General features: G+C 37.4%; 3 protein-coding genes across 8 annotated transcripts; 2 read left to right on the top strand and 1 right to left on the bottom strand.

The window, feature by feature from the left end:
* The first annotated feature begins 225 nt into the window (after positions 1 to 225).
* On the top strand, positions 226 to 2,185 carry LOC119993028 (CBL-interacting serine/threonine-protein kinase 6-like). The gene has a single exon (XM_038839920.1). It carries the CDS (start codon positions 595 to 597, stop codon positions 1,894 to 1,896), a length of 1,302 nt encoding a protein of 433 aa, XP_038695848.1. The 5' UTR covers positions 226 to 594; the 3' UTR covers positions 1,897 to 2,185.
* Positions 2,186 to 5,848: 3,663 nt separating this feature from the next.
* LOC119993029 (putative AP2/ERF and B3 domain-containing protein Os01g0140700) lies at positions 5,849 to 14,707 on the bottom strand. 6 transcript variants are annotated; one of them, XR_005466491.1, is made up of 6 exons: positions 14,062 to 14,702; positions 13,812 to 13,987; positions 13,236 to 13,718; positions 13,007 to 13,042; positions 12,288 to 12,451; positions 5,849 to 6,685 (listed from the first exon to the last, which is right to left on the bottom strand). XR_005466491.1 is itself a non-coding variant. In XM_038839921.1 (6 exons), the coding sequence occupies exons 4-6, from the start codon at positions 12,339 to 12,341 to the stop codon at positions 6,421 to 6,423; spliced, it is 351 nt and encodes a 116-aa protein (XP_038695849.1). In that variant the 5' UTR covers positions 12,342 to 12,451; positions 13,007 to 13,042; positions 13,236 to 13,718; positions 13,812 to 14,583; the 3' UTR covers positions 5,849 to 6,420. The 6 variants fall into 6 exon arrangements, 2 of the variants coding, with proteins under 2 accessions (XP_038695849.1, XP_038695850.1); XR_005466492.1 differs by having other exon boundaries at positions 13,812 to 13,958; XM_038839921.1 differs by adding an exon at positions 7,864 to 7,895 and having other exon boundaries at positions 13,812 to 14,583.
* Positions 14,708 to 17,898: 3,191 nt separating this feature from the next.
* Positions 17,899 to 20,127, top strand: LOC119992697 (MATH domain and coiled-coil domain-containing protein At3g58370-like). The gene is made up of 6 exons (XM_038839491.1): positions 17,899 to 18,450; positions 18,618 to 18,738; positions 18,820 to 18,989; positions 19,079 to 19,364; positions 19,479 to 19,651; positions 19,793 to 20,127. Exons 1-6 carry the CDS (start codon positions 18,420 to 18,422, stop codon positions 19,945 to 19,947), a joined length of 936 nt encoding a protein of 311 aa, XP_038695419.1. The 5' UTR covers positions 17,899 to 18,419; the 3' UTR covers positions 19,948 to 20,127.
* Positions 20,128 to 20,667: the final 540 nt, after the last annotated feature.

The following is a 20,667-nucleotide window of genomic DNA, read 5'->3' as shown; positions in this document are numbered from 1 at the left end:
CGAAACCCCCCATTCATCTTCCCCGACACGTGGCAAATAACCACTCGCTCAATAATCGAGGTCACCCTGACAATTCGCTCCAGGTCATGCTACGTGGCACCCATTTAGGTGACTCATACCCGTCCCGATCAGGCCTTCCAAATGGTCAGTGGTTACTCGTCAGGGTTAGAAGCGTAATTGCGTAAACTCAACGGAAATTTGCTATTTATATATAATGAACCATTTATGCAGCGTAAAACAAAAGAGAAGAGCCAAACTCGGTGTTCTTAGCTCAAGCGCTGGTTTTTCCTCGGTCTCTAGTTAATTAGCGGATACGAGAGAGAGTTCTTTGGGGAATGCACAGAAATGAGAGGACCGTCGCTGACAAATTCTGAGTTGAGTGGTCGTGCCAAGAGGGGCAACGGCGGCAGGACTTGCCACCGGAAACACGTCGAGGACGGGTGATCAACTCGGACTCATTACTTTCCTGTTCTGTCTTTCTCCTTTTTCTCTCACAACATTCGTCGAACACATTCACTGCAAATAAAGCTCCTCTGTGTATATGCGAAAAAAATTCCTTTGATTTTATAGTTTTCTGTAGCGAACCTCTGAGAGATGGCAGAGATGGTCAGAGACGCCAACCCAACCTTGCTGGACGGAAAGTACGAGCTCGGTCGTATGCTTGGCCATGGAACTTTTGCCAAGGTATACCTCGCTCGAAACCTCCGTACAGGGAAGAGTGTGGCGATGAAGGTTGTTGGCAAGGAGAAGGTGATTAAGGTTGGTATGATGGACCAGATCAAGCGCGAGATCTCCGTGATGAAGATGGTGAAGCATCCGAACATCGTCGAGCTACACGAGGTCATGGCGAGCAAATCCAAGATTTATATCGCCATGGAACTCGTTCGTGGTGGCGAATTGTTTTCCAAGGTCGCAAAGGGCCGCCTGAGGGAAGACGTGGCCAGAGTTTATTTTCAACAATTGATTTCCGCCATCGATTTTTGTCACAGCCGCGGTGTTTACCACCGAGATTTGAAGCCGGAGAATCTGTTATTGGACGAGGACGGGAACTTGAAGGTCACGGATTTTGGACTCAGTGCCTTCTCTGAGCACTTGAAGCAAGACGGTTTGCTTCACACGACTTGTGGCACACCGGCTTATGTTGCGCCTGAGGTGATTGGGAAGAAAGGCTATGACGGCGCCAAGGCAGATCTTTGGTCTTGCGGTGTAATTCTCTATGTTCTCCTCGCCGGATTCTTGCCATTCCAAGACGAAAACATCGTCGCCATGTATAGAAAAATTTACAGGGGTGACTTCAAATGCCCACCGTGGTTCTCTAGTGAGGCTCGGAGATTAATCACAAAGCTTCTAGATCCAAACCCTAATAATCGAATTACCATAGCCAAAGTGATGAGTTCCTCTTGGTTTAAGAAATCGGTGCCCAAGAGCATGATAAGCAAAGCAGAAATGGAGTTCGATGCCTTGGATTTGGACGGCGACAAATCAAAACAGCTTGAGACTCTCAACGCCTTTCACATCATCTCTCTATCACAAGGATTTGACCTCTCGCCTTTGTTTGAAGAGAAGAAGAGGGAGGAAAAGGAGGAGCTGAGGTTCGCGACGACAAGGCCAGCAAGCAGCGTGATTTCAAGGCTGGAGGAGGTGGCGAAGTCGATGAAATTCAACGTGAAGAAGAGCGAGACAAGAGTGAGATTACAGGGGCAGGAGAGTGGTAGGAAAGGAAGATTGGCAATCGCAGCTGACATCTTCGCTGTGACACCATCGTTCCTGGTGGTGGAGGTGAAGAAGGACAGCGGTGATACTCTGGAGTACAACCGGTTCTGTAGTAATGATCTTCGTCCGGCGCTCAAGGACATCGTTTGGACGTCGCCCGCCGAGAACTCGACTGTTGCTTGAATTTTACATTCCAAAATCCCAGTAATTAATGTGTTGGTTGTTATTGCCGTCGATTTCTTATTCAAAATCAGTTCTTGGAATTGATTATCGACATGATATGATCTTTTCTGTGTTTCTTATCGTTCACAATTTGGATTTGGTGTTATTGTTGTGACGTCTTCCTTGTGCCTGTGAGAATGTTCAAAGGTTGTTTTTATTCTCTCTGTTCATTTGTTGTTGTTATCTGTTGGAAGTAGTTTCAACTTCCAAGTCCATGATTGAAGATTCAAAAGCCAGCCAATTCCCAGAATATGCAACCAAGCTTTTTCTGTCGTATTTCTTTCAAGGTGGCACTTCATTGTTGTCTTTCCAAACATACCACATATTTCTCTCAATTATTGCCTGCCATTATGTATTATTTATGTATATACTCGGCTTTTAAGTATTCTATATGGAGGATTATGAATATCTCAGGTATTTCATATAATTTTCGAGTTTGAGTATCTCATCCCCTTTTCATTTAAAAAGATCAAGCATCTTATAAAATTCTCGAATTCGAGCTTGTCATCCCTTCTCATTTAAAAAGAGAAATGAAAAAGAATTGAAGCAAGTGGTTTACCACTAATATATTAGGTATTATTTGGTATCAAAACAATTAGGCAAAAGTGTAAGTCCCCAATTTGACGAAAAGTATTGCAAGTTGAGAACTACAAGTAGTTGAGAGCAATTTGGACACTGCGAAAATGACAATGTTTCATTCAGAAGTTTCAGTTTGATTCACATGGGTTCGGTCGCTCTCTTACGTTGGTTTTGTGTTCATTTTCATTTATTTTCTTAAATTATGTCGGAAATACATGCTTGCATCAATAATTTGACGCTACATACTGCCAATATATTAAAGCATTGATTGCATACCCACTGAACTTGTAACATGGTAACATTTGGCATACACGGTTTTTTTTTACACCATACAAATTTGTCATTCCTTCCACCCGTATAAATATTTTCCACTTGATGACAAGGTTTTTAATCAAATGAAAAATTATAAAGATCCTATCAACATACATCCTAAAAGCCTACTAACAATGTGTGGTACTCATTCATACAAATTTGTCATTCCTTCCACCCGTATAAATATTTTCCACTTGATGACAAGGTTTTTAATCAAATGAAAAATTATAAAGATCCTATCAACATACATCCTAAAAGCCTACTAACAATGTGTGGTACTCATTCATTGGATGTGGTGACATCATTTCAGTTAGGGATAGATTTATATGAAGACAAGCCCACCCTAAACTTTTTTTTTTTTTTAAATAGTAGTAGTTTTTTGATTTTTTTTAATGTTAATGGTGGACAATTGTCCACCCTAAATGTGGCAGTCATCTCTTGGTTAATCTTTTATCTTGTTACGACGTATGGGATCCTCAGTCTTACACATGCTCCCATCGTTCTTGTAATTGTCATAGCCTATAACCCGTAGATTTTTTGCACAGTTGAGGTTTCGATCCTTCTGGAATCTAAACTTCGTTTCTACCTTATATTTCTAAGAGGCTGCAACATCAATTCAAGCAACAAGCAACTCATACGCTTTTGTAAATCGTCGAGAATATTTATAAATCAACTTTCAATTATTAGTTTTCAATATTCTATGACCTTTTGATTTTTATTGTTATTTTCTATTATTTTGAAAGTTTAATGAATATATTTAATGTAATAACTTATTATTATCACTACATAATAGACTTATGTGGGGATGTACTTAGACTAATACATTAATTTATTTCTTGACTTAGAGCAACAAAAATCATGATTGGTGTGACTCAACCTAAACGGACGGTGCTTATTTGCACAACAAATATTCCCAACTATATATAATCTAATAATATAAATTTGATTAAACTACTAATGACGATGCACTCTAACTACCAAAAACTTATTATTGCTTAATTTTCATAATTAATCATTGTCCAAAGAAGACAAGATTTGATGATAAGATGCTCCTTGTGTGGTAGGTGATTAGCTTGTGGACACCACAGGTCTTTTGACTAGTGAATCAGGATAATTACTGGCCCTAAAGCCTCATGAGTTTAGGCGGTGCACAGACCCAATTACGCTATTGGAGACTTGGAGTCCATTGTCTAAATCTGTGTTCAAGAGACATCTGGACCAGTAAAGATGGATTCAAGATGCCATCAAACTCAGGAATCAACATATTCAAAGACCTCACTGGGCTCAGTAGGCCCAAAGACTTGGCCCGGTATCGAGCACACCACTGGACTCTGCACTCTCCAATTGAAAGATTGGATCTTCAGGAGAATCTCGAGAGTCTGTTACTCTCAGCGGGTCTGACGGTTGACTGACTCCAAGATTCGAGGAAGACATTCCTCAACTTTAGGAGCCACCCAATGGGTCCTTCCATATAAATAGAACCTTGGAGCTACAAAGTAGTAGTATCACACTAAATATCTCTTCCTCAAGACTTACTACTATAATCCTAGGTCTATCGTCCTACTACCACCAATCATCGCGGAGGTGTTCCTCAAAATACTCTCTGTCATGCTAATTTTACCGTTAGAGGTTCATTGATCTGCATTATCTCAATGTCAAGAACATTCACGATTGTCATTCTCTCTTCCATTTTTAGGTTGCTGGAGGCCCCCTTCACAAATCATCAATTGTAGATTCGACATTCTACCATTAGCACATTTTTTAAATATATAATGGGGCACATGACGGTACAGCCAATACCATATACTATCAAAATTGAAATTTGCAATTATACATACGATTTGCATGGACCCAGAACATTCTTGATTCTTCAAACATCATTAATGGGTTTATAAAACATCATTAATGGAGCCCATTAACAAGGTGCTAGTACGGAAGATGTAGTTGTCACGTGGCCCTACATGGGGCCCACAGTCTTTAAAGTTCAATATAGTTGGACACCTACCCTAATCCACATTCATTCAAGGCCCTTGTCTAATAAACGATTTCTCAAACGGACAAAGGTATTTTTGTTCCCAATTTTTTTCATATATATATATATATATATCATGAATTCTCTTATTTATGTACACTTTTTAAGGATGTAGATGAGTGAAATGACAAGTGAGAATCATTACTTTGGGTCTCATATATTCCAAATCAATGATGAGATTGGGATGCTAAAATTAATATAACTTGTGGATGTCAGTATAAGAGAATTCTTTTATATATATATATATATATATGAGAAAATTTTCACAATCAATAATTTGAGATTAAGGGCCGCCGACAATCCTACAGCACTTACAAAAGACGTTAGAGATTCCTCGACCGAAGTGGTTCCGGCCGAAGAAGTTCTGACGATCAAGTCAGTGACTTATTTTTTCTCGAGATGAAAGTTATCTTTTGTGCATAAGATTTTTCCTTCTCTTACCTGGTGTCCTTTCTCAGTGAAGGATGATTTATATTGTCCAAAAGAATGATCATGGGAATTGATTGAGTTTACGGAATAAATTTTTGTATGTATGAAAGATAATCCCTTGGATTTGATCTTTTCCGGGAAAGGAGTTCAATGTATCATATCTATCGCATAAATGGTGTGCGCCTCGAAGAGACCACGAAGTAAGCTATAAAGGGTATTAATTGACCAAGTAAAATGATGACATCAGACTACGTCGGATGCAGACAGGTTCGAGGTGTGGATCAAAGTACAGATGATTGGGCTTAACTTGCAACCATAATTGGATCGACTTATTTAGGGTTCTTAAGTTAAAGCAGCCCGGTGGGCCACGAGCCCTTCCCCGATTTACTGGGCCTGAATGTTGTAGTTGGCCTTTTTGAATCTCAATAACGCAATTTGACTCTGTTCTGCGGTGATTGAAAACTAGTACGGCCAGTTAAGGATGGTGGGACAGAATCCAAGCTATACAAGAATACTTGAGCCCAACCTCTGAACAGATATCAACAAACTCAAAACATCTACTTCGCCGGCAAATCCAAACCTCTAATAATCTGATGATTATATGCATGCTTCCTACATAACGACTCCATTTGATTCCTCATCCTATTGAGCCATCTGCAATTCAACTTGAGTTAAGAGTCTCAACACGCTGGTTTTGCATCTTCAGGGTTGCGGTAACATTGCTGCTTTCAACCTTGTCCGCTCCAAATTCCAATCATGAAAAATGCTTGTGCCTCGGCCAATTAATATTTTATGTGATTGTCATTGGCCAGCCTTCAACTGCAGTGAACATAAAACTCAGAATGCTCCTCCAGTAACAATACCTAAATTTCCATTGCCTCATCGACCTGGTCATAGAAAACTAGCAGAATGTCATCCGCCTTCCCATCAATCATAAATTCTTCTGCATTTTGAGATATATTGGGGATGACTAGCCTTGAATTCAGTTTACCAACATCACTTGGAACGATCTCCTTTCGAAAAATTTGTTTGACCAATACACCTCCATTGCCACATGCTGTCGCCACATTAAGACTAACTTCGGCTTGCACAATTTGGGAATGACTAGCCTTGCACATTTGCACAATGTTACCTCAACTCCGGAGTTTGACTGCTGCGCTATCATAAGCCATAGGTGCCTCCTTCACAGCTTTGAAAGTTCCAAGCCAGATTTTTTGGTGATTAGCATATATTTGTGCACCCAATGACCATTTTTGCTGTGGTACCACAACTTTGAATTTTGAAGTGCTGCCACCACACCTTCCTCGTTTGCTTGCAGGAAACTGGTGGGTGCTGCTATTTGAATACGAAACTTCGCTATTTGAAATCATGCACTGCATGTCTTCTTCCATTGGAAATCTGAAAACAAACAATATATAACAATTCATCTGATGGAAGTGGGTAATATTGACATGTAAGTTAAGGCATATCATGGGTATGGTGGACTGTACTGCAAGGGAAATATAGAAATGGCATACGAAAACCCAAAATATCAAAACAATTGAGATGACTAACAAAATACATGTGCAAAATCCACAAAATAGATCAAAACTCCCAAGTGACTCAATTGACTTGTATCTGTCTCCACCATGTTGAATTCATTTCAATGAGAAATCAAACACCTCCAAACATATCAAACAGATCATGAAAAGCGTAAAAATCAAATGAAAACTTTCAAGCAGTCTCAAGGATAAACAAGATTGCCGATAAAGTTGAGCCCACACTTACTCATAATTAAGTCTACCAAGTACTACTTTAATTTCTGTAATTCTGTGTTTAGTCCATGAAGTTGTAACTAATAAGATTTCCAACACTACGCGTTTCCACTTATTCTACATGATATGAAGTATGGATGGAAAAACTCCAAATTGAAATCAAGTCAGTATGAGTATGTGTGTGATCAGTACAATCTTTAAAAGGTAGAAAGAGAAAGTTGTGTACTTATACTATCAATTTCAAAAAAATAATTTCTTTGCAGATGAAACACAAACAACGACTAGAAATGACCACAAATTCTTTTCCATTCAAACAAACTAAGTGGGTCAATCAGACAATCTTTTCTAACTATTTGTTTTACAATCTCACTTAACATCGGGCCCAAGATGCACGCTTGTGCATAAGGGTGAACAGAAAGTACAAAAAAATGTGAGAAATCATTCTAGACTTCTATGAAAGCATGAACATATGAAAATCCCATAAAAAAGGTAAACAACTTCGTGCACAAAGCTCTCGCAGTGGGCAAGGTCAAGAACGCACAAGATGTATGCAGACTTTACTCGCACATAATATGTGGCGATTCTGTTTCCAGGATGAAAATCCTTTAGTGCCAATCTCTTTCCATCAATGTCAATTTTCACAATTAACTTGTATGAAAAGAGATCATAAGCGCTTATGCTTACATAAAATTTTTGCCTCCAGTTCATGTCACAATAACATAGTCAGACAAACATCTATTTTCATATCCAATCCTCCAATTAAAAAGCGCAAGAGAGGAAAAAAAGATTGGAAAAAAAGAAACAGAGGTATGAAACACATACAAGGGCATGCCCCGAACATTGGTCAAACTCACCTACAAGAGACAAAGAAAATTAGGCAGGCTTCATGGAGTTTGAGAAAACAGCAATAGGGTTAACTGTATTGGTTTGCACAGGCAGGATAAGTGCTTATAAATCGCTGAGGAAGCGAAGACAAGCTTGCAGATGTCACAAACCAGTTACTTTTTTCCTAATCATAAGAAGTAGGCTATTCTACAAGTGACGTGTCCGTTACAATCGGAATCCCAATAAAAATACAAAAATAAATTGAATTCCATGGCACAATCCAAATATTAAACTAGCAAGAAAAGTTGTCATAACCAGCCCAGGCCCTCCAAACTCTTCGCTACAGCAAAGGAGTAAAACATCCCTTGATCTACAAGGACATAGTAGTATTACAATAACATGCCAAGAACAAGGACAAACGATTGGGAAGTAATAAATAAAGGCTGATAAGAATTTACACCAATTTTTTTACCTAATTTATTGATCTTATTATTTTTATTATTATTGGGGGTGCGGACTAGAACCTAGGATCTTGTCCTGGTTTAAGGAGTAGGCCACCACTAGACTACCAACTTCATGTTAAGTTTGACACCATACCATACTCATAAGTCATAATGCATGCATGCATGCATTCTTTAATTTAACGCACATGATCTTAAAAATGAAAAAATCCTACAACTCACAGATATATGTGTGAAATACCAAATAAAATTGATTATGAAGTTGATGAGTAACAAGTGAGTTCCATAGAATCAAACCATTTGGTAAAAATAAAAGTTATTTTACCTATAATTTTAAAGGAGAAACTTCAATTTCCAAACGTCCTCTAGATTCAGTATGAACTCATATATGGTCACTTGTGGTGCCTCCATCTACAAGAGTCTTCTTATGGCGTGCAATTCATAATATTCTGCCCAACTTTTCACAATTGCACAGGAGACATATAAGTGATAGTTCGGTATGTCCTCTTTGTAAAAGTGCTGAAGAATCAGTTATGCATTCTTTGTGGGAATGCCCGGCAGCAAAAGATGTGTTTTGTGTGAGGTAGCTACACTAGCTATTACAATGAGGTTGATTTGGCTTAGACGGAATAAGTTTGCCCATGAGGGGACTCTTACACATCCTACACAAGTAGCTCTACAAGCTATGAATTTAGCGAATAATTTTAAATCTGCTCAAGTAGACGGAGTTGATGTTCGGCCAGATTCACATTCGAGTAATCTACAGCAGGTTTGGAAAGGACCACAAATAAACCTTATTAAAGCCAATTGGGATGCAGCAATCCAATCTCAAAATACTCGTACGGGTATGGGTGTCATATTTCAAGATCCTAGTGGGGAGGTTATGGCAAGTAGTTCTTTGTTGAGAATGACTGCACTTCATCCTTCTTTAGCTGAGGCCTTAGCAGCCCTACATGCTGTGAAGTTAGCATTGGAGTTGGGTTTTACAGAGCTGATTTTTGAAGGAGACGCAGCAGTGGTTGTGGATGCCGTTAATGGGAGTGACTCACATCGTGCTATTTGGAGTCCGATTATAATGGAGATAAAGAGATTGTTGTGCTTCTTGTCAAGTTGGAAGTTTGTCCATATACGACGCACGGCCAATGAAGCCGCCCATTCCATGGCTAAGCATGCCTTTCTCATTCAGGGCATGCGGGTTTGGATTGAAGAGGTACCTTGTTCGGTTGTGCATATTATTCAGGCGGAGAAGTCTTCTTGGAATTTATCTTGTCAAAGCCATGCTAATGACTGCTATTGAGCTATTTTGTTATGTTTTGTTTTAGTTAAAGATTGTTTTGCTTTGGTCCATTATTTTATGATGTTGATTGTATTCCACCTATATGGTGGCCCGAGTGCCTATAATGGCCTCCATTTCTTTTACTCACAAGCTAAGTATATGAATATATATCCGGTCTCTTGACCATTTAAAAAAAAAAGCCTTAATTATTACCACTGAATCCAACAAAAAAACTATCGCAAAAGTGACATAGTTGTCAAGTGCGAGAAGTGTAACTAAGGGGCAAAGGTCCCAAGGTGCACTAATGGGGCCGCCCAAGAGAGTGTAGGCATAAAATTAATAAAATAAAATATTAAATCAAAAAAATTATTAGAGAATGCCAAGATAAATAGAAAAGGGTTGATAAATAAGAGAGAGAAAGAAAGAAAATCGTACACGATACACACTGAAATTCAAAAGAGATTAATTGGGTAAGATCTGGTCGAGAAAGAAAAAAAATAGACCTAAAGTTATATATTTTATGAGGTCAGGAGACCTTGTAAAAAATTTGCTCAATTTAGCGAGCCAAATAGGAGAATACGATGAGATAGGGTTTTTGTTCTTCAATCGATGATGCAAACCTTTTCCATTCATCGTGTTTCACACTTTTACTGACATTAGAGGAGCACAATTGGGTTCAAAACTACATGTGCTCACCCGATCAATGTAAGCCCAATTAGTGATCCTAATTCTCAAACTTAAAATTTGGCTTAAGAACACATCTAGATGAGAAAGCCGAGCCTAAGTTGGGCAAGACGAGGACCCTACGCATTGCATAGCCTCGTTTCTTCACCTAGGGATGCCTGAGGCACGACTTTGACAAGTATGACAAGTTCTTTGATTTCTATATTCTTTTCTATTACTTTCATCCATGTCTTTTCTAATCTCTCCCATTCTTAGAATTTTCCCACATAAAATTTCTACATCAAGGCATCCATTCAAATCCCCATAATCTATATCTATAAGCAAATATTAATCAATTTCTCTTTTCCTAAATTCAATTATAGCTACTTCTACATTAATTGGCAAAGATTTCCCTGGACGTTGATACACGTTAGTCTTGATCATTTTCATCTCCGTTACATTTCTTTTATAACAACCTGACAATCAATAGTAGAAATTTTGTTATGATGGAGCTTGAATTTTGTTGATTGAAGGGATACAAAAATAAGGAGACATAAGCCTAGCTAGCAAGACACAGGCAAACGCACGCAACTTAAGGCAGTAAGACAACCGCAAAAACCTAAATAGTCACCCACAGAGAAAGACCTAAGAAGCATTACAGCCAAGCCCTTTTGATCCATGTTCATGTAAAATAGTTGTATAATAAAATTATAGACATCAAAAATTTTACCATGTGGTCTCAATGTTATCTTTTTATTACATAAGATCGTCTCTATTTCTACAACCCACTATAACAAAAACCTAAATAGTCACTCATAGCAGCATGGATGTTAAGGCTTGTTATTTTGCTCTTTCTCAAGTCATACTCATGTTTATGACAAATTGAGGTTAGCGACAAGCTTCATTCCTAATTAGGGGAAATACTAATCTGATTTTCATGTTTAATAAAAATCAATGATGTGAAAATACGACAAAAAAACATTTACAATTTCTAGAACTAAGCGGCATGCATGTATGATATGTAACATCTACAAGAATACATGACGAAGGAAGATTGCTTAGAGTGCCAGCAGCACTAAAGTGTCAAAATCAGCATCGTGAAAACTGGAAAGGCTTCTTATTGCCGAAGGACAACATTTATTCACAACGCTAATGTGCCTATCAAATCATCAAATTAATTGAGATAGTACTCTATGAATAAAATAAGTTTACACGGAAGAATGTTTTGAAAATATTTTCAAGTTGATCAATCACATACACCCCATGCAATAGAAAAAAACACAGTCTTTGACAATCAATGCTCGCAAAACCAATTAAGGACAAATGGAGAGTCAATCATGAATATTTCTGTCAATCACACACACTTGAACTTTAGGCTACAGAACCCACAAATCAACACAAACAATGGGCACTCCCCGTGTCCTCCCCTTCCTTTTAATAAAATACAGCATCATAAAAAAAAATCATGATAAATAACACAACCATACACATTATTGCTTGAAAGCTACAAATTTTTCCAAATTCAAATTCCCCATCTTAGTTAGAATGATATAATCTCCCAATACATCTAGGTTTTTAGAAAAAAATACCAGGTTGAGCTATTTCTAATATTTCAATATCTTTTTCCAAGCATTAGAATGTGGAGGTCCAACTCAATGGCTTAAGCTTTTGAGTAAGATGGGCTTTCCTCCATGCCGAGTAAACCCAATTTAGGCCCATATAATGTGGGCTCCCCCATCCAAATTCCAACAAATGGCATATTTGAATCCATGAGATATCATTAACCAGCAGAAAAATTAATCTTAGTCCAGTGATCAAACAAGTAATTAAAATTGGGAGATAAAAGAAGGATTTATATGCATCCATGAAGAACTTTATGGCAAGAATCAGATGAAGATGGATTTTAATTAAGGATCCTAGAGGAATAATGAATCACCAAATTTATAATATCATGTCCTACACCACATAAATCATTCAAAGGGTGTTACTGCCCCAAGTACGATTTTTAAGGAGTTAATTACCAGATCCCTTGTGAGTTGCGACTGTTGAAACTCTTGCATGATCCCTTTCAACATTATGCATCCACGGCAGCCACTGATACTATAACCATTGAACTTCAAGTACCCATTATTATAACACAGTTGCTATTATCACCAATTCTTAGCTAGCTGCCTCGCCAAGACCTCTGCCAATATTGCAATTGCCATCAATATTTACATACATTGAAGAATACACACCGTGATCATTAATTCTTTGGTCACACCAAATCCCAAAAGAATAATAAAGAGAAGACAAAAAGGAGCTGTGAAAATATATTAGGATTTAGTTCCTTATAATTGTTGTCATTTCAATTAATATTATCACATCATATTCCTGTAAAAATGAACTATACTGAGTATCAATTATTATAGTCATTCCTGTATAAAAATATATTGAAGGAAGAATGGACGGGCTTCACAACATGTTTATTGGACATATTAACAATGTTAAGATTAGTTACTTTGTCAGTCATTCCAACAAGTTAACTTTTTCGTTTGGGGCATTTCACAACATTTATATATTTTCTTATACTCTCCACGTGACATAAGCAAAAACAAGCATAGTTTTCACAAAAAACTACCATTAGAAGTAGATATCTTTTTCCAAATCTAAGACAAAGCATTAAACACACTCCACATAAAAATCATGAGAACTGATGTTAAACATGAAATAGACAACTTAAACACCAAGATGTACATACCTGATAGAGATCATAAGCTGCTGCAGCAAATAGAAGCTGTTTCTCGCCACACAAACCATGTTTTTTTTATAAGTAACAAAACCATGTCAACAACTTTAGATAAAAGAGACTGAAAACACTCAAAAAGGAAGTACTCGGAATAACAGTAATCAGATCTCATAGAAGAGGAAACAAAATAAAAAGTGGAGAGAATTAAGTCATTATGATTTTGCATAAACTAATTACAAACCTCTACAAGGAAATCCGCCCAAACCGTGTCCATGACCGCCAAACAGCTCGTACGATCTCCAGACGAAGAGGAAACAAAATGTTCTTCCCTTATCCGTGAAATCAACTCCAGCACATTCATTTCCAAAAGCAACGCACACACTTCTTCTTCCGTGTCAACAAAATCCAAATCGAGAAGCCCGAAACAGTATTCCAAACTTGAAATAATCTGATATATATATATATATATATATATATATATATATATATATATATGCAAAACCCTATCGGGGATGAGATAGACGAGAAAAAAAAAATCGGGGTCAGATTTAGCGTGATATGAATATACGATACCACAGCAAACCAAACGGCCCTTTATTAGCCCCTTGGAATTCTAGAACAACATCAATCAATGAAGAAGAAAAAGTGCCATTAAAAAAACCCTAGATAATCTTTTTTCCTGAAAAAAGGTACAACTGTTGTTGAGCACTCCCCAGCTCCACCACTGCACCACAACACATAGCATTATATTATATTATTATCAAATAATAATCGACGAATAAAGCTTCTCCGATTAACTAAAAGACAAAAAATAGACCAGAATAGCGAAGTGTAGTAGTCGCTTTAATTTGCACTGTTTGGTCGTCGCAGCAGACTTGCCTCTTCCGGATCCACATGTCAACACCTCGATTACCATCTTGTACTACCCATTTTGCGATTGGAGAAAGAATTATGGAAGCGACAGCTGTTTGGATAGAAAGGGCGAGAGGACACCTGTAAATGCATGTATCGTTGTTCGTTGAGGAAAGTGAACAATGAAGCTGACAGAAAGAGAAATGAGCACGCACCGGCAAATGAAAAGAATAGATTATGTACAATTGCCCGTCTGTGCTCACTCTCTTCTGTCAGTCTTTCTGTTTCCCTCCTCTCTCTCTCTCTCTCTCTATTTCTTGCTAGAGATCTGTGAAAAAAAACACCAATTCCAATGGCACGGACGCAGAAAAAGAAAAATCTAGGGTTTGTATTCTTCTTCTCTCTCTAGATACATCATACATACGATACCAACGCCGTTCTAATCCTCTTTCGATTCGGTGAAGTTGAGAGTTGAGACTGACTGGTAAGGAAATTTAAAGGACGACATGATTTGATATGCACAACAACATGTGATGCTAGAGAAGAAGACGGGGAAGAAGACGGGTGAGAGAGCCAGAGAGGGACTGCGACGTTGCGGCAACTCCATTATTGGCTAAGCTACACGTGGAGGAGATGTGTGAGCGGGGAATGGTCTGTTTTACGGCCCGACTGTTTATTACTTTAATTTATTTATTGGAGAAAAAATATCAATCGTTCGATCACAGATCATGTTGGCTGGTGGTGGGTCCACAAGTTTTGTTTTTTTATGTCAAAAGATAGGATATGGCTGCGTCAAGCATGGGATACACGTTCACTGGTTCAGTAGACAAATTATAGTGTTGGCGATAAGATGCCACATCAAGAAAATGAAGGAAGTATTTCAAAAAAGAATCCACAGTATAACATATTAAGATGGATTTTTTAGGTCTAAATGAGAATGTTAGGCTTGGAAGAACAAATCTGTGTAGGTCTTGACATAGAATGGACAATATCTTAACGTGTTTAAGTTTGTGGATGATACAAGTCTATTCATAGTCCAACCAAATTTATCCGAAGGCGAAAGATCTTCGTCACCTTGCAAGAGTTCAAATATTTTCCTAAATACCAAGTAATTACTTGAAGTTTATATGGGTCAAAAACCACGTTTGGTTTGCAAGATTTCAAAGCTCCCATGCACAAATGCATGCATGGATAAATTAAATATGTCATTCAAGTACATTTTCACAAATTACAATGCAAATTGCAAGATTAGTACGTTCCTAAATAGTACTTTGAACTTGTTTTGATTTATTAAATTTAAATATAGTGGATGTGGAATGGTAGAAAGTCTTCCGAAGATATGCTTTCGCTTTCTTTTCCATTTCAATGAAACGACTGCGTGGATTACCACAAAAGGTACAAAAACATCACTATTAGGCATTTATATCGGCTTCTCTATCTCTGAATATATGGAATTAGAGCAACCACAATGATTATTTTTGTTGGGATAATAAAATGTATTGGGACACATATTTTGTTGATGTTGTTGTGCCAACAAAGATGGGGACTATTGCACCACAGAGTTAGCTAAGAACACCTTAAAATCACAAAAAAGTCTCTACCTGATAACACTCCAATTGACCCTACCAAACTCCATCCAATTCTCTCCGTTCACCTTCTCCGTCTTCTCCTTCTCTCCTTCTTCTCCTACGAAAAAGGCAGGACCAACAGTGTGCACCAAATTGCATATCTGAGTTGACTTGGCTAGTAATGCGGAGGGAGGAGACCGAGTCGGGATTTAAGTTGACTAGGAAGCTTGTGGTGGGTTTGAGCTGGATAGTAGAGTTTGTGGTGATGAGGGATTGCGAGAGTGTGTAAAAGGAAGGGCGGAGATGGCTGCTTGGATAGAGAGCTCGGGGAGAGACTTCTGGTGTAATTGTTTCAAAAAGTGCGAGGAGTGGTGACTCTAGACTCTGAAATTCATGGATTTTGTTCAAGGAGGAGAGCAACAAAGTGTCCGATCTGATTTCGTTCAAGGAGGAGAAGTCTTCTGATTTCGTTGCTTGAGTTGAAGCAGTTGTTCAAGGATGAAGGGGATGCTTGAGAATTTAGGGTTTAGAATGACCTATAAGGATGAAGGGGATGCTTGTCTTTTATTTTGTTTTTTTTTTTTTAATTTTCTTTAATCTTAACCGTTTATAAGATTTAACGGCTGAGATTATGGGGTGTAAATTGTTAAATATGAAAAAAATTGAAATTGGGGTGTGCTCATAAATGTTATGTTTTTTGTTGGGGTTTATTTAGAATGAGGTGTACTTAGTTAAGTAAGGGGTGCAAATAGTCCTCATCATCAACAAAATATACTAATACAATGATGTAAAATTGCTTACTTTATTTTTGGTGTAATAGAGGTGGAGCCCCCAGTATTGATTTTGGTGTAGATGTGAATGTGTCTTGTTGTGGGACCTATTTGGAGAGCAAACATGGGGGGCATGGGCTTTGTCATTCCCCATGTTGGTCCCAGTAAAATGGAGCTAGCAAATTGGCTCCATTGAAACTTTTTTTTTTCATGGCCCAACAAATGGGATAATAAAATCCATCCATACCCCCTAAATTGCCCCCATTGGCTCTTAGAGTATGAGACATTCCCCAATAGATTTTCTACCCATATTCCCCAAACCATTTTTCTTCCCTCAAATGTGGGGAATGCGAATACCTTCATTGAACGTAAATTACTATAGAACGTAGATACAAAAATTCATTGATAATATTTTAATTTATCACAATTATTTTTTATGAATTTTCATATTAAAAACGTGATATTACAATATTATTGGTAATAGTTTCAATAAACTCTTTTTTCTATAAAACACCATCATTCAAAATTGATTACTCATTCGGTTGAGCGCACTAATCTGTCTTGATAATATTTATTCCCGAAAAGTAGCTTTCAACACTTGTTGTTGTAACCAATTATCAAAAATTTCAGCCCATATACTTTAATAATATTGTCTATTTTTGGGTTGTCTGGTTCCCGTGAATATATCGGGCCCGCACGACTTTGCCTTCTCAGGAGGTCACTCATCCCAATAGTGCTCTCACAGAAGCACGCTTAATTGTGGAGTTACTACGGGATGTGGTTCATCTCTTCCAAGAAAACGAGTTGTTGATGGTAATGAACTTAATTTATCTATAGATGTTAACAAGATCCTCGCACTTGTGGGTTATATTATGTCAGACCAAACAACTGGATTATACGGGTTAAGGTCACTTGTAGGTGGTTCGTCCATTGGACATCTGAAAGACCTTACAAGTACCCCTCACCTGTGGGTGATCCCCGTCCATAAAGGCATCAAAAGGCACAACAAGTGACCCGAATGGGTAGAGCTGGTTTCGATACCATATTATAAATTTCAGCCCATACACATCAACAATATTGTTCGCTTTGGATTGTCCGGTTCCCATGAATAGATCGAGCTCGCACAACTTTTCATTCTCAGATGATCATACATCCCAATAGTACTCTCGTAGAAGCAAGTTGTGGAGTTATTACGAGATGTGGTTCATCTCTTTCAAGAAAACACATTATTGATGGTATAGAACTTAATTTATCTATACATGTTAACACCAATGTTAACTTCATATGTCGATACACCAAATGACCAAAAGGTACGAAACATGTTTCCTTGTACCCATTAGCACTCTAGAAACATCACAAAGTTTTTTAAGTGACGAAATCTATCATCTTGTAAATACTATATTAATTGACAGGTATATATTATTGTCTTTCATTGTTTTTCATGCCTACATTGGAACGGCAAAAACCCCACATACACAATATTAACATAGAATTTCCGTCCCAATTCAATATATCTTCGCAACTTTTTCTTCTTTTTTTTCATTTAAATATATAATTAATGTGCATTAAGAATTCTATAATTATGACCCGTTTATTCCAATCCATGCCAATTTCTTAATGACATTCACAACCAAGATATTACGACTCATGCAGGATCTTGATGACGAAACCTAGAAACCGAATAGATACCTGTCCTAACTCGCGTAAGGCACAAGAATGGTCGAGAACGAATTCTCAGGAGTTTTGATTAATATTATTGATACCTCTCATACGGCAGGCAACCAAGCTTATATAGTTATTAAAAACCAACTTCTACTATAATTAGGAAAGCAATAAAGACTAATCCTAATAACCAATTAGAAGCCCGACTCCTAAAGGCAGCCTCTCGAGGGGCTGTTATTGAACAAATATATAGGAACTAAATATTATCCTACTAGTATTCCTAAATAATATCAATCACTCAGATTCTCACTATTAGTCCAGTTCAACTTCAGCTTATGTAGACGGGCCGATTATACGCATTGTTTAGTTGGCAGCCTGATCCTCATCACTTGATTACGACACGTTGTCCCAGTATTGGAAGTTGTTTTGTTATATCACATACGAGATTGTCTCAGTTACATCATGGATCATATGTGAATTGAGTGGTTATGTATTGGAAGTTGTTTAGGTTGGGGTATATATATATATGCATACAAAGTTGTGAAGAAGTACTACTCAAATAGATTGAAGCAAATGGCAAGTCTGGAGATTGATCATGGACCTGGTGGGTTCTTCGTGTTAGCCTTTAGTTCAGATCAACAATATTCTACTAATCAAGCAATTTGTTTATGTGAAAAACTCATGTCTGATATTCCGTTCTGGTTCTGTATTTAATTGGGGCAATTTTGTGTGCACTCTAAGTGTTTGTCATTATGCCTGAATGGTTTGCAGGCATCAGAAGTTACAAAAGGGACTTTCACCCTGCTCACTACATGTTTAAAATAGTGTCACTATCTACGGTAGAGGTTGAAAAATATGAATCTGGTATTTTTGAAGTAGGAGGGCACAAGTGGTAGAATTTCCTTATATCTGTTTATAGTTTCCTTAATTTTTGTTTTTGTTTTATTTTTTTTTAACTTTGTTATCTGTTCAGGAGTTTGGCATTCTATCCAACTGGCAACAAGAACATGAATGGAAATGGTTATATTTCCCTTTACTTGGTAATTAAGGATACTGTAAAGCTTCCGGCTTGTTGGGAGGTTAATGTCAGCTTCAGATTGTTTCTCTTTGATCAGATTCGAGACAACTACTTGACTATTGAAGGTGATGCTGATGGACAAGTCTGTTTCCTTGCTATTTTTATTGTTCTCTTCTTGTGAATATGTTCATGATGTTTTTGATTCTGTTTTTAGCTGCTAACGGAGAAATTAGTCGATTTCATGCGACCAAGACTGAATGTGGTTTTGCCCAATTTGTCTCCATCAAGTCTTTTCATGATGCGTCAAATGGATACCTTGTTGGTGACGCTTGTATAATTGGAGCAGAGGTTTTTGTTGTTCAAAGTAGTCGCAAACAAGATGCTCTTTTCATGATTAAGTCTCCTCCTAACAATATCATGACTTGGACGCTGACAAAATTTTCAACACTACATGATGACTATGACTTGTCTGAAGTGTTCACCATCGAAGAATCAAAATGGTACTGATGGACTAAATTAGTTTTTCTTGTTCTTTCTTTTTTTATTGAAGAAATTCACTCCCTACTCTTGGTGATTGTTTGTTTTGATTCCTTCTTTTTACTAAATCCAGGAAGTTGTCGATTTATGATTTATCCAAACGGTTATGGACTGGGAAAGGGCAAATACCTTTCCATTTTCCTCCACTGTGTTGAAACTGTCAGCCAATATCGGAACATGAAAGTATATGTCGAATTCAAGATGCGAATAAAAAAACTTGCTCGAAGTTCCTCGCCCCTCGAATTTAATGGTTGAATATTTTCCTTGCTAAATTTCATTGTTTAGTGCTAATCTTAATTTTTCTCTTGTGAAGTTATAGTTCAAAAGTAGATATTATTGCTGAAATCAAAGTGCTGGGTTTTGATCTGATCGATCGTTTGATTTTTTGCAGCTAAACATTGGTTCTCTACAAGCGAAGACTGGGGTTTCTATACTTTTGTGTCACTGGTCGATCTCAGAGACCCGAACAAAGGTCTTATAGAGAATGACTGTTTGACAATTGAAGCTGAAATCATTGCTATATCAAAAGCGAAGGGTTTCACCTGAGAATGAGAAGCTTGTGATGACTGAGACTGTTAAGCATCATGCATTCAATTTTGACAATGATGGGCTTTTATATAGATTTTCAACAGTAGATGGACATTTGATGGGTGGGTTTTTGTCGTGTAATGGAATTGCATCACATGATTAAGGTTCCATAGTAAGATATCAAGGATTAAGCTGTTTCTCTAATGTTTGTTACTACTATATAGCTAAATTGGTGTGGGTTTGTTTATCTTGTTAGGCGTGTTTTTGGTTTGCTTCTCTCTTTTTTTTCTCACCCAAAGTCATATTTAGATTCATTGATCTCCAGTTTTGTTTGATCTAATTAGAGTAAAGAAGAAAATTAAGCTGTAAACATGGATTTTAATCCTGCTGGAGCAAACTTATATAAGATGAAAATTTATAGCCAAGTTTATACGCTACACTATTATGCTAAACCAAACTTATATAAGTTTGCAAGGAAAACTAACTCCTGATTCACATATTCTACTTGATATTACAGTTTATAAGTTTTTTTAACTGTTGCCAAATGCCTTACTAGTCCATTTTACTGTTTAAAAACTCATTTGGTGGAGCTTATTTTTATCAATTTTAACGCAAGTTGATAAGTTATGGAAAATAAATTAACTTATAGATTGTGAAATAAACGGAACCGATAGTAATTCATACCTATTTGATAGAACGGGACCCAATAATATCGTTATGTCAAACACGTTCTATATA

This window comes from Tripterygium wilfordii, chromosome 23, assembly GCF_013401445.1.
Source record: "Tripterygium wilfordii isolate XIE 37 chromosome 23, ASM1340144v1, whole genome shotgun sequence".
NCBI lineage: Eukaryota > Viridiplantae > Streptophyta > Magnoliopsida > Celastrales > Celastraceae > Tripterygium > Tripterygium wilfordii.
The sequence above is the reverse complement of the archived record's forward strand: the minus strand, read 5'-3'. Positions and strand labels throughout refer to the sequence as shown.